The sequence below is a fragment of the Hyaena hyaena genome, unplaced genomic scaffold (assembly GCF_003009895.1).
Source record: "Hyaena hyaena isolate Hyena2069 unplaced genomic scaffold, ASM300989v1 scaffold_37, whole genome shotgun sequence".
Taxonomy (NCBI): domain Eukaryota; kingdom Metazoa; phylum Chordata; class Mammalia; order Carnivora; family Hyaenidae; genus Hyaena; species Hyaena hyaena.
The window spans coordinates 3,315,730-3,329,370 of NW_024080669.1; the positions used below are offsets into that span (position 1 = coordinate 3,315,730).

Genomic DNA, 13,641 nt, shown 5'->3' on the forward strand with positions numbered 1-13,641 from the left:
CACACACAAATAAAGAAGGAAAGGAATTAGTTCTTTTGGTGTGAAGGTTATTTTTAACTAACACAAATTAACACACTGACTTTAGTAAATTCAAGTTGAAGTGAAAAGAATCTGGTTGATGAGTGGCTCTGAAAGCCAGTATTTAGACGGAAGAAAGGTACAATAAAGTAGATTTCAATTCAGCAGGATAAAGAATTTCTAACAATCCCAACTGTTCAAAAACGGAATGTACTGCCTTCCGAAGCAATGACCTCTCTATTACTCGTGTTCAGTTAAGGCTGAATGAACACCTGAAAAGAATGCCTGTACAGAGTGGGAATTTCTTACTCCCAACAGAAAGGGTCTTGTTTTGTTCTGTTAAGGTTCTACTTTATTTTGTGTAAGGTGTTTTGTTGTTGTTGTTAAAGTAAAACAACAACAAAAATATATATATACATACTGTAGTAAGATGTCAAATAATAAAGCGATAGTTAAGTCACCCCTTGTCCACCCTACGTCCACCCATAACAAACATGACGTTCACTGTTTGGAGCATGCTTTCACATCTCTCTCTTTTCTCACACAAACACATGCATACTTATCTATGTATTTCTTTGCTTTTGTGTTTTTTCCAAACGAGAGAATTTTATACACATTGTTCGGCATGCTCTTTCCCACTTGACGTAAACACACTGTCAATACAGACTTAACTTAAAAATAGCCGTGTAAGACATAATATGTACATACCCAATTTATCTAACCATTCTATGCTACGAGTCCATTAAGCTGACTCCAGTTTTTGGTAACTACACAGCATACTGTAATAAATACTGTGTGTGTCTATACTTTCATTCAAAATGTTTACTTCTGTAGAACAGACTTAATAGTACGACTGCTAGGTCACAGAACATTTTAAGTTTTAACACAATTTTTTTTAATTAAAAAAAATTTTTTTAGTGTTTATTTTTAAGAGAGAGAGAGAGGGAGGGAGGGAGAGACAGACAGTGCGTGAGTGGGGAAAGGCAGAGAGAGGGAGACACAGAATCTGAGCAGGCTCCAGGCTCTGAGCTGTCAGCACAGAGCCCAACACGGGGCTCGGAGTCACAAGCTGTGAGATCATGATCTGAGCTGAAGTCGGCCACATAACGGACTGAGCCATCCAGGCGCCCCTAACTGATAATTCTTAATAACTTTTCCAAAACGGTTGTAACAATGCATACATCTACAAATGTCTGAAAAGAGTTCATCTTTCCTCACCCCTGACAACTTATTTCACTTCTGCCAATGTCTTGAGGGGAGAGAGAGGAATGCTATCTAATAACTTTAGGGAGCATTTTCCTAACTCCCATCCTTTACTGTTTTGAATGTCTGCCTCCTCCAACTTGAAGCAGCATTCAATGCAGAGACTATGTTTCCTTTACCACTAAATCTGCAGAGCTGAGATCAGGAACTCAGAAAATACTTGCTAAATGAATGAATGAACGAATACCAGTGAGGTTGAGCTTCTTTTCGTTTATTTATTATCCGCCTGCTTTTCCTCTTCTGTGAATTACCAAGTATAACTGTTGTAGGCAAAATAGTAGCCTCTTCCCCCAAAATATGTCCACACTGTCATCTAATCTATGGGACCTGTGAATATGTCACCTTCCGCGGGAAGAGAGACTGTGTAGGTGTGACCAAGCTAAAGACCTGGATGTGGGGAGAGAATCCTGGATCAAACACCAAGTCTAATCATCCAGGCCTTGAAAAGTGGAGAACCCTTCCCAGGTGTGATCAGATGAAGATGTGATTAGGGAAGAGTGGTCAGAGATGGAAATTTGCGGACTTGGAAGATGGAGAAGGAGGCCACAAGTCAAGGAACACAAGCACCCTCTGGAAGCTAGAAATGCAGAGAAAGGTATTCTCCCTGAGTCTCCAGGAAGGGATAAAACCCTGCCAACACTTGGATTTTAGCCCAGTGACACCCAGGTTGGACTTCTGACCTACAGGACCGTGAGAATTATAATATATTTATATCATGTTCAGCTGCCAAATTCATCGTTATTTGTCACAGCAACAACAGGAGACTATATAACTTTTCCTGGTTTTTCTCTCGAGTATTTGACTTTTACCACAAATCTACAGAAGTCTCAGAACACAGATATGGATATTAAACCGTTCATCAGATGTGCCACAAACATTTTCCCAGTCTAACATTTAACTTCTGAGTAGTTTTTGTACCATTTGCCGTATCGAAAGTTTTAAATTATATATAATAAATTTGATTTATTTTCTCATGGCTTCTGGGTTTTTTGCCGGGCTTAACATGACCTCCTGCAACTCAAGGTTTTATAACATGCTCCTAAACTTTCTTCTAATTTATATTTTTTTCAGTTTTCACATGTAGAGTTTTAATTTACCTAGAATTATATGTTTTACTATAACGTAAGAGTCTAATCACATGGTTTTGTAGGTAGACAGTCAACTGTGTCAACAAAATATGTTAAATAAATAACTTTTCTCTCTGAACTAAAATACTAGTGAGAGTTTGAGCAAGGTGCCTTCAAAAATTCTTTTTATTCCTAAAATTCTAAGACAACCATTAAAAAACAAATAATGCTCTTCTATTTCTATTAATTCAGAAACAAAATTAAAGTTTGATTAGGAAGTGTAGCTTTACTTATTGACAATTTTAATAAACAGAAAACCTGGTGATTCTTCATCTCTTCTTCTCTCCTTTGCTGAAGTTGCTTTAATTGCACTTGGAGCTGATTCTCCACCTGTCTCTGCTTGTCCAGGACCTCCTGGTAACGCTCCTTCAACAGAGTTCTCTCTGTCATCATTTTGTCCTGTTTGTAACCAGAGAAGAGAAGTTTAAGTCCCCGATCTAACTGTAAAAAAACAGTCACCAGATGCCTCTTCAAGGCACTGTGCAGAGACCTGGGCTGCACAATCCAATGATCTAACTGCTGGCCATGTGTGGCTATACAAATTTGAATCGATTAAAATAAGAGATTTTAAAAATACGGCCCCTCAGTAACCTAGCCACATTCCAAGTACTGAGTAGCCACAAATAACAAAAGGCTACCGTACTAGACGGCACAAGATGCAAGACATTTCCATCATCACAGGACATTCTATCTACAACACTACTCTAAGGTGAGGGCTGGCAATGTATGGCCTGTGGGCCCAATCCAGCCATTGTCTGCCTTTACGAATAAGCTTTACAGAACACAGCCATATGGCTTACAAGCTGCTTTTATACTACAGTGAGAGGAATGGTTACAACAGAACCCATAGAGCCCCAAAGACTAAGACATTTACCATCAGACATTTTACAAAAAAGTCTGGCAGTCACTGCTCTAGGGATAAGAGGAAGGAGGCATTTTATCAGAGCAAGAAGAAATGAATGGGCAAAGACCAAAAAAACTGATCACCTACTCAAGAATGCATCCAGAAAACAGGATTCCTTACTGGTCACTAGTGCTAAAAATGGACAGACCCACTAAAGGGGTCTGGCGAACACGGTATTCGGGTTGGGTCACTCAGCCAAGCCTCGTATTATAGAGGAGCAGAAGTTAAGGCTTCTGAGAACCACAGTGCAGTTCTAACTCCTCACATCCGTAAATCAAGAAAAGTGATGCTTACCTTTCAAAGGGACACTAAAACTTAAAAGATGGTCAATTTAAAATGGATCTGGTATAAGGCAGCCCATGTAAAATTTAAACTGTGAGAGTTCAAATGGACTTGTTCATTAAAAGATAACTATTTTGGGGGCACCTGGGTGGCTCAGCCAGTTAAGTGTCTGACATCAGCTCAAGGCATGATCTTGTGGAGGTTGGTGGGTGTGAGAGCCGCGTCAGGCTCTCTGGTGTCAGCACCGAGCCTGCTGTAGATCCTCTGTCCCGCCCTTTACTACCCCTCCCCTGCTTGCACATGCACTCTCTCTCACTCTCTCTCTCAAAAATAAATGTTAAAAATTTTAAAAAGATAAGGACAATTATGTTCAAAGCAAAGACAGGCTTTAGAAGCAAAAGAAGGAAAACATATCATGTTATGATAATAAAAAGCTCTCAAAGGGGACTACAGCTTTGGGACACGCTAGTCCTTAGTGCAGGTGCTGAAACATGACTCAGGCTCCCCGACGACTCCTCAGGGTCACACTGTTACAGGGACTCTGAACTGGAGGCCTATAACGGGCATCAGGGATCTGTGAACTCTCTGAAATTGGGGTGAGGGAGGGAGATACATTTTTCTGAGATGAGAATTAATGTTTTCAAAACATTCTGGAAGCATCTGGGTGGTTCCATCAGCTAAGCATCTGACTTTGGCTCAGGTCATAATCTCAGTTTGTGAGTTCAAGCCCTGTATTGGGTGAACCCAAGCCCCACTTTGGTTGAGTCCTGCTCCTCTCTCTCTCTCTCTCTCTCTCCCCCTCTGCCCCTCATGGGACTCTCTCTCTCTGCCCGTCACTCACCTGCGCCCTCTCTCTCAAAACAAAATAAAACACCATTCTGAAAGAAGACTTTAACCCAAGAAAAGTTAAAGGTTAAAACACATACGCAACTAGTAGATAAGAGGAATCCTTTCTTTCTTAACCACAGCTCTTTCCCTTTATTTCCTTGTGGTACCTCCTCTGTCCACGATGCATATTTAGAACAACTCAGGACGGCAAAAATACCCACCGGTTTCATGGTAAGAAAGAAGGCTGGAGGTACATACTAATAGCACACACAGAGAACTGACACAGTAAACTACTCGATCCAAATCATCTCATCTTAACAGGCCAAAGTCACTTTGTTTCATGGGGTGGCTAATTGGTTCCAAGGATCAGAAGTTCCAATTTCAAGTGCAGGCAGTGGGAAATTACCATAAATTCACAAGAAGGGAAACAAACAGAACAGAAGCCAAGTGTCTTGTACCGCCACCAAGCTTAACACCTGCCTAGTGCCACTGCCTTTTTAAAAATAGTTCTGTATTAATTTCAATATGCACTAAAAATGTAACCAACAAAATATTACTAGTAGTTACAATCCAGCCAGGTAAAAAGAATGATCAGATTTAAAGTCAATTCTGAGAACATCATTAAGAAAAACAGAATAATGGGGCGCCTGGTGGCTTAGTCAGTTGAGCATCTGACTAGGGCTCCGGTCATGATCTCGTGGTTGGGGGAGTTCAAGTCCTGCATCGGGCTCTGTGCTGACAGCTCAGAGCCCATTTCAGATCCTCTGTCTCCCTCTCTCCCTCTGCCCCTCTCCCGCTCACACTCTCTCTTTCAAAAATAAATATTTAAAAAAACTTTTTTTCAATAAAAAGATAAACAGATGGGGCGCCTGGGTGGCTTGGTCGGTTAAGCGTCCGACTTTCGCTCAGGTCATGATCTCGCGGTTCGTGGGTTCGAGCCCCGCGTCGGGCTCTGTGCTGACTGCCAGCTCAGAGCCTGGAGCCCGTTTCCGTCTGTGACTCCCTCTCTCTCTCTGACCCTCCCCTGCTCACACGCTCTCTCTCTCTCTCCTAGAAATTAAAAAAAATAAAAATAAAATAAAATAAAAAGATAAACAGAATAAAAACGTAACAAATGTCACAACGGTTTACACCAGTGACCGAGGCTGGGAAACGGGGGGACTGGAGGAACGTGCCCTGCAGCACCTGCGCTGGCCACTGGCCGGTCCAGGACAACGCAGAAGGAAGAGCTGCACCTCCGCTTCTACCCCGGTTACCTTCCCCAGCTCCCCACACTTGGATCTCCTGATTTGTGTAATGTTTACCAAGAGAAGAGTCTCCTGCTGTGACCTCTCTCTTACCAGGAAGATTTGTATGAGGCCATTTGCAGGCATATTTTTCTGTGGTGATTGTTATGTGGATAGTTTGCATCGCCTTCATTCTTTCACTATTGTATCAGAAGCATTTTCCATGTTGCATATAGTTCATTTTAAGGGTTGGTTGTTTCCATTAAAACAAAAAATGAAAACCATTGGCTACATAGCTCTTGCCTTCTAATGAACTTTTAGTTATTTGGGAGAATAAATTCAAATAAGTGGGATAAATGGGTCAAAGCATAGAAATTTCCATCATTTCTTAACTTGTGAACAACCACTAAACTTGAGGCTTTCTGGCCCATAAAAAATAATGGTCATTATTATTTTTTACGTATTTATTTCACTTCAAGTTAGTTCACATACAGCGTAGTACTGGCTTTAGGAGTAGAACCCAGTGATCCATCACTTACATAAAATACCCAGCGCTCATCCCAACAAGCGCACTCTTTAACGCCTAGCTCCGCTGCCTTTTTAAAAGCCCGTGGGCCAAAGAACACAGCTACACAAAATAGAACCCCGGGCCTCTGTTGGCCCAATGGTGGGCTGGCTTTCAGCTCCTGCTTCACACTGGTGCTACAGCTTCTGTAGAACTTAGCTGGCCCCTTAGATTGCTACAGGCATCAGAACGCCACCCTGCAACTGTGGGGATGAAATAAGTACTTTGCATGAAGGTGCTTAGAGTAAGTGCTCAAGAAACAGTGAATTCTACCCCCTTTCCCTGGGGCTTCTCTTCTAGCTTGGTGTCCACCCAGCACCCCCCATCAGCTCGCTCATCTGTAGGATCTTCTTACCCACCTCTTACGAGTGATGCCTGAGTTGCTGCTCTCTATGTGAAAAACTTTATTTGCTTTATCTGGTTAATGTGCTCCCATAATTCCTTCCTTCCATCTGCCCCTCAATGTCTTCAACTTGATCAAATATTCACTTTCTTATCTAGTCGGGTGCTGCAAGCACTCTGCCTCCTTTCCTGCACGCGGTTACCACGTACTACCCTACAGACCTCTTCCCGATGCTGGGGTGCCTTTCCCAGCCTCAGCCTTCCTCTTGAAAAATACGTATTTTGAGATCCGTACACTCAAGCGATGGGAAGTTTTTATCGCATAAATGCCAGGGATAGTTCAGAGGCCATTTTCACAACAATTAATGAGCAGCTCTTGAGGTTTTAAAAAGCCAATTACTAGGAATAAAAAAGGGAAGATACGACTCAACAATATGCCAGAAAAATGTACAGAAAGCTCAGCAACGTGAGAAGACTGCCACAGGTAAGCTTGAGAAACAGCCTCTGGCATGAAAGAGAGAAGGAGAATCTCACTGTGCTGCGAATCACTTCTTCTGTACTTGGATTACTGTACTTAGCTCTTAGGGTCACATTTTCAAAGCACTGACAAAATGGACGTGTCCCAGTGGAAAAGTAACTGGGGTGATGGAAGGGCTGGGAAACGTATGCCGTGAAGAAAAGAAGAATGTTAAAAATGTCTGGATGTGTTTTTTTCTGGAAAGATTCAGATTTGAGGGGGGAGAGGAAGAGGCATTAAAAAAAAAAAACCCTTCAAGTAAATGTAGGGCAAACAAACAAAGGAGGGCTTGGATTTACTCTACGGAGCCCAAGAGAACACTGTTAACAGGCAGCATTAGGGGTCTGTCCTCATCTCGGAATGAGAGCTGGCAATGGGAGGGGCCAGGACAGCTCAGCTGGTTGGACAGCTCAGTGTGTCCAACTCTCGATTTCAGCTCAGGTCATGATCTCACAGTTTGTGAGATCAAGCCCCGCATCGGGCTCTGTGCTGACAGCAAAGAAAGCTTGGGATTCTCTCTCTCGGTCTCGCTCTGCCCCTCCCCTGCTCTCTCTCTCTCTCTCTCAAAAAAACTAAACTAAAAAAAAAAAAAAAGATCCAACAATAAGAGCTATTTCTCATAATACAATCGGCTCCTTTATGAGTAATAAGCTTCCCATCTCTGGAAGTGATCAAATAGAAGTTAGCTGACCATCTGTCAGGAATTTGAAAAGGAGATTCCTGCACCATTTCTAACTGAGATGATATGACTCAAGATAGTCAGAGATAATGGTCTCATATATCACAGTGACTGTTTAAATACTTACCAGGTTCTTTTCAATATCTTGATCTGTGTTTACCTCTGAATCAGCTGTCTTAAAGTCGGTCTACAAAGAAAGAAACAATTATATTCAGAAATGTTCAGAGACATTTTAAAAGGCAAAATTAGTCTTCAGTAGTTTCACCTAGAAATCTGCCACAAGTAACTAAGAAGCTAACTTTTTTTTGCTTTCCCCTTACGGGCTTCCTAGCAAGAGGACAGTAGGTCTGGCACATAGACGCTGACCTCTGTACCGCACTGAGCAGCGTCCCACAGGACAACCCAAGGACTGACAGACAGCCTCGAGTGTGAAGTAAGAATCCTGACCCCACAACCGATCGTGCCCATCCTTCCTCCTACAATAAAGACACTGGTCACTAGGAGGCGGGATGCAATGAACTTCTTAAGCTGCAGGTCAGAGAATTCACAAGGAATCCTCCTGCAAGGACAAAGATGGGAAATACGAATGCTAACGACCGACTACGACCAATTAGTCAGTGGAAGAGATATATGGAGGTCACAAAGTTCCTGGTCGCCATGATTAGACACTGGCTCCTGGCTTTATTATCTATCGAGCACCGGAAGGATGTCCTCACACGGCAATGTGTGAAAATCGTACGGTAGTTGCCGACCAGAAAACGAGACGGAGGAGCTCTCCGCCACCTATGAAGAAACGTCTCCTACCCTCGATAAGTACGTAAATAAATAAAGAGCCCCAATTCCATTGTAGTAATAGAAACTTGATACTTGACCTGTACGGCAATGTTTTGAGAAAGCTTCAGGGAAGCGCTATCCTGATCATCATCCTGATCCACTCTGACACCTTCAACCCCATTTGCGGGGGGCACCACAGGTCGGAAATCCCAGCCTGTGTCCCTGCTACCTTCCTTTAGGATGGAGGCTGGCGGGGAATTCTCTTCCGAACAATTCCCGGAGGCAAGCTGCTGCGTGCGGCACCCTGCCTTAAGAGACCGAGTGACGGGACGGAGGCTCTCCCGGAGGCACGTGTCCCCCTCCTCTCCTGCCGTGTTGGCCACGTCCTTCAAATCAGCCTGAGACCCACCGCCAGAAAGACCAAGGGCTGTGGCTAGCGAGTTTTCTCCTGACACCGCCCGGTGCGCTGCTGACGTGCCACCTGCTGATGAACCAGGACTCGGCTCTGGCCGTTCCCAGTGGACATTTCTGTTATTCTCCTTGCTTATCGTCTGGCTACTTACACTCGACAGAGGCGAGTTCTTGTGCTTCTGGGCGGGGTCTTTGGGGCTATCAAAGACATAAGACAAGAAGTTTCTCTCTTCACCCAATCTTAAGGAGGATTAATACACAATATTAATACACAATAAAGAAGGTATTAATACACAATACCTTTAACATCACGACTAGAGGAACAAAACCAGGCTACACAAGCCCCCCAAACTATCAGAATGACACGGAACTTAGTTCTTGTCCAGCACTTTTTATGCCCTATACAGGGAGGACAGTCAGGCGGTTAAGAACCTGGCCTGTGGAGACAGACCTTGACTGTTCAGTCATGGTAAATAAACACACATAAATGACTATGAGGATGCAAAAATTTCTGAGATCCAATTTGAATAACTTTTAGGGATGTCGGTGAAATAGCCTAATAATGCTCGTCATTATTTCACTTAGTTACATGTACTTAGTGCCATGTAATGTTCTAGTAAATACAATAGGAACTTAAAAATGTTCCACTCTCACTGCCCCAAAAATAATGTTCAAATTCCTTATACAGATCTTTGCCCAGAACCACTTCCTAGGTTCTTCGAGAGTTGTCTGGAACATAGCATCTTCACTTCAAGTTGTCTGGGGCAAAGACAATTTTGAATCCAACACTGAAGCTGTCAGTAGAAATTCTGTCCCAGGCAAGTACACACGTGTGCAACACTGGGAGAGTTCTTTACCGTTTGTCGTGGCCACTCAATGCATTGCTTTTTGAAGAGATCTTTAAAATCGATTTACAATGACATCTCACATCCAGAACAGTTAAGTCTCTCACCAAGGAATAATGACTACATCTATGTTAAATTTCCTTGCCTCTTCTTTTTTTTAAAACTGGTTTAAAACACCCATTACTACCCCCAAGCCAGCATCGACTGAGGCTTTAGGTCACGGTGTCTTCCGTTCTCAATAGGTACAGGCATTCAAAACAGAACACCTGAGAGCATCCTGGGATACAAAAACCTTTATAAACACTTTTGGCTGATTCCTTGCTGAGAGTTACCTGAGGTAGTGGGGGTGGGGGAAAGATACTTAATTATTAATTGGGGGCATATACATTCCCGTATATCCTGAGTGTAAATCCTGAGTCTGCTCTTCACCGGTTGTTTGACTCTGGGCAAGCTGCTTAACTTCATTTGTAAAATAGAAATCTTACCCTCCTCATAGGATTATTGTGAGGATGACAGGAAATCACACGTGTGAAGTATTTAGTACAGAGCCTGGCACAGTACATATTCAATAAACTTCAGCTGCCGTTATTACTAGTAGTATGCGGCTGATTCTATTTATAAAATGAAGATCCAAGTTTATGGTTAGGCTTCCTTAACATTTGCCCACATCACCCCTTCGCTAACAAATGTCTCTTCACGTAAGCCAGTATTTATTAAGTACTATGGAGTCAGACAGGCCTGGGTTCAAACTCTGACTGTAGACTGGAGACCCCGGACAAGTTACTAACCTCTCTGTGTCTCAGTTTCCTCATCTGTAAATGGGAATAATAGTATTAGCACCCCCCCCCCCTCCACCGGGTTTGTTGGGAAGATTAACTGTGTTAATATGTACAAAACCGTTAGTAAAGTATTAACTATTACATCAGGTCCTAGGCACTCTAAAACACAGTTGAGGTGGAATATACAATGTAGTACAACACTGTACATAACTGTATGTTAAGCACTCTAAGGTGCAAGGTCGGGCAATCATAACTCCAGGCCTCAAGAGCTTAGAGAGAAGGCAGAATATCTACACGCAGCAGTAAGCCATACTAACACAGCGATCTATTTATCTGTAGCTAACATAGATATACATATATTTGTGTGTGTGGGTATAACTGTCTCATGTATATGTATGTGTATAAGTCTGTATCTCTACGTAAGACAGAAGACATGTATAAATATACCAGTATGATATATAACACAATATAAAATATATATAATTATAACAAATACATAGATATAATACGTAGATATACACACAGGTATACTATGTATCATACACACATAAGTAAATGAACGTATAGCCCATGTAAAGTAGGGTGGTAAAATAGTTGCATTTTTGGAAAAGTCTGACCCCGTGTTCTAATCTTATTCACTCAACACATATCTAGCATGGCTGCTGAGTGCCAGGTGCTATGTTAGGCACCGTAAATACACATTTGGAAGCGCTTAATCTAGCACAGCACCGTCAGAGCCAAAAAGAGGAAAGCCCAGCTATGCTTCCCTAGGAAGCCATCTCAGAAGCCCTTTGCCCCGGTGAACCTTTGCAGTCAGGTAGGCACACGTTACCTTAGACCGTCTGGGAGACCTTCATCTGATTTGGAAGCACATAAACTAGAAGAGGGTTCTGGAGGATTGGGGGCATTGGACACCACACCAGCCACCTCAGACGCCGCCGCCATCATGCTCTGTACATTCAGAAACAAATTACAGGCTACAGTTTCCAAATGTTGAAACAAGTGTATCTTTCCCCCTGAGAACATCCATTGGACAGAGTTCCAGGAAAGAAACACAAAGCAAAAGTTGGGTCCCAGGAGAGAATAAGGCTTCAGAGTTTTTTGCAGCAGGGGTTAAGAAGATCCTTTGGCTACGCCAGGGCCCCCGTGGACATCAATCGCCAGCAATCGCCACGTTTATAGAAACAGTGAGGAGTCTGTACAAAGCCTTTTCACTTTTGGCAGAAATGCAGTGATTTAAAAACAGACTAGTCTGTGAGAATCTTCCAAATGGTCCACTCGTCTACCTTAACGTATCATTTACAAACAACGTAGGGGGAGGGGCCTCATAATCAATAACATCTTATACTTTTTAAACCATGAAAAGCATTCTTCCTAATTTTAAGTGAAGGCTTTTGGAGGTGGTGAGCAGTGTGAGGGGGAAAAAAAGCAACACTGTATCCGGCAACCCTAGCTTCTTTTCCGGTCACTGTGCTCCCCACAGATGGGAAATGTTTGGAGAAGCAGTGACTGAGAAAAAAAACACTCTTAAAAGTTACTACAAGGGTCCAAAGGAGTACAAGCATCTCGGGTACTCCACCAAGAAAAAGAGAAGCTGCGAAACGGGGTAGCCCAAGTCAGGGAACCAGGACTTTGGATCAAAAGGTCATCCTTTGTGAGGCAGGACAAACTCGCGGTCCTCTATGGTGAAGACAAAGGGGGTGCAAAGAATGTGAGGGGGGCGGCTAGGGGGTGTCACATAGGGTTCGTTTAAATTCTTGTTTTTATTTTAATAGCATCACAGGTATCTCCCCCCCGCCCCCCCCCCGCACCTTTAAGAGACTGGGCTCTGTCAACACTTCAGTCACAGGCCAGGGACCCTGTGTGCCTCAGTTTCCCCCAGTATACAAAGCTTCTGGGAGAGAATGGGCCCAGGTCGCCATTCCTGCTCCGTCGGGTGCAAACAGCCTGCCCCAACAGAGCCCGGGGTCGCGGGTCCTCGGTGCCCGGTAAACGAGACCGCAGGGCACGGGTCCCCCGGGCGACTCCGCGGCTAGAGCCTAAGGGGGCGCGGGGCAGGTACCGCGCGCTGCACGGTGCAGCGCGGGCTGGGAAGTCGAACGCATCAAGGGAATCCCTGCGGCGGCCGCCAGCGAGGCGGCCACGCCAGGAGCGAAGGGGGTCGGGGGAGGACAGGGCACGGCCGCGAAGGGGACAATGGGGGAAGCGGCGCCGGCGATCACGGCCGCTGCGACCGGGGACCGCTAAGCCAGCCGCTTCCTCCGACCGGAGACCCCCCCCGCACCTCTCCCTCCGGCCCCCCACCGCGCTGCCAGCGCCGGCCCCCTCCTAAGGCCGGGACCCCCGCCCCGTCCGCACGGCCCCCTCCACGCCCCCCCGCCCCTGCCCGGGCCCCGGGCGTCGCAGCCCCCCTCCCCGCCCGCCCGCCCCGCACACACCTCCCGCGCCGCGCCCCCGGGAGGCAAGGGGGGGCAGGGACGGGACGCACCTGAGCGGGCGGAGCGGGGGGAGGGGGCGGCCGAGCCTTGGGGGGAGGGGTCGAGCGCCGGCCCGCGCGCGGCACCTCCCACTTCCGGCGGCGGGAGCGGCGCGGGCGAGGCTCGGCCGGGAGAGGAGCGGCCGCGGCGGCACCGCGCCGCCCCCGACGGCGCCCCCTAGCGGCCAGAGCTGGCACCGTGCGAGCGCCGCAGACTCGGCGGAAGCCCCCTAAGATAACAAGGAGACTCTCTGGGGGCGCGGGGAGGAAAAGAGAGGCGACCGCGAGGAGGGAGGAGACCCCGCGGAGGGAGGAGCCCCTCTGGGAAGGTCCCAGGGAGAGTCGGGCCCATGGCGATCAGAGAGAGAAGAGGAACGAGGTGTTTGTAAAGGTCGCAACCGAGACGCCCTTTCCAGAGGACGCCATGAAGGGCAAGGCGGTCCCTCCGGGCAGGGCCCCAGTTGAGGACGCCCTGATAACTTGGGGCGGCGGGGCCAGGCGAGCCGAGCCCCCCGCGCCCGCACGCTCCTCTCCCGGCAGAGGATGCCCGGAGCGGCCGGCCCCCTAGCGCCCGCTGCTCCGGGCCGCTCAGCCCGGCCGGGGCC

The 13,641-nt window shown here is 45.9% G+C and overlaps 1 protein-coding gene across 1 annotated transcript in view; it reads right to left on the minus strand.

Annotated features, from left to right (window-relative positions):
- Positions 1 to 13,403, minus strand: part of RNF214 (ring finger protein 214) — a 43,818-nt gene extending 30,415 nt beyond the window's left edge. Inside the window, 6 exon segments of the mRNA XM_039229328.1 lie at positions 2,667 to 2,807; positions 7,879 to 7,938; positions 8,624 to 9,134; positions 11,393 to 11,511; positions 13,049 to 13,273; positions 13,275 to 13,403. Coding sequence (XP_039085259.1) covers positions 2,667 to 2,807; positions 7,879 to 7,938; positions 8,624 to 9,134; positions 11,393 to 11,511; positions 13,049 to 13,273; positions 13,275 to 13,388 — 1,170 coding nt within the window. The 5' untranslated portion in view covers positions 13,389 to 13,403.
- Positions 13,404 to 13,641: the final 238 nt, after the last annotated feature.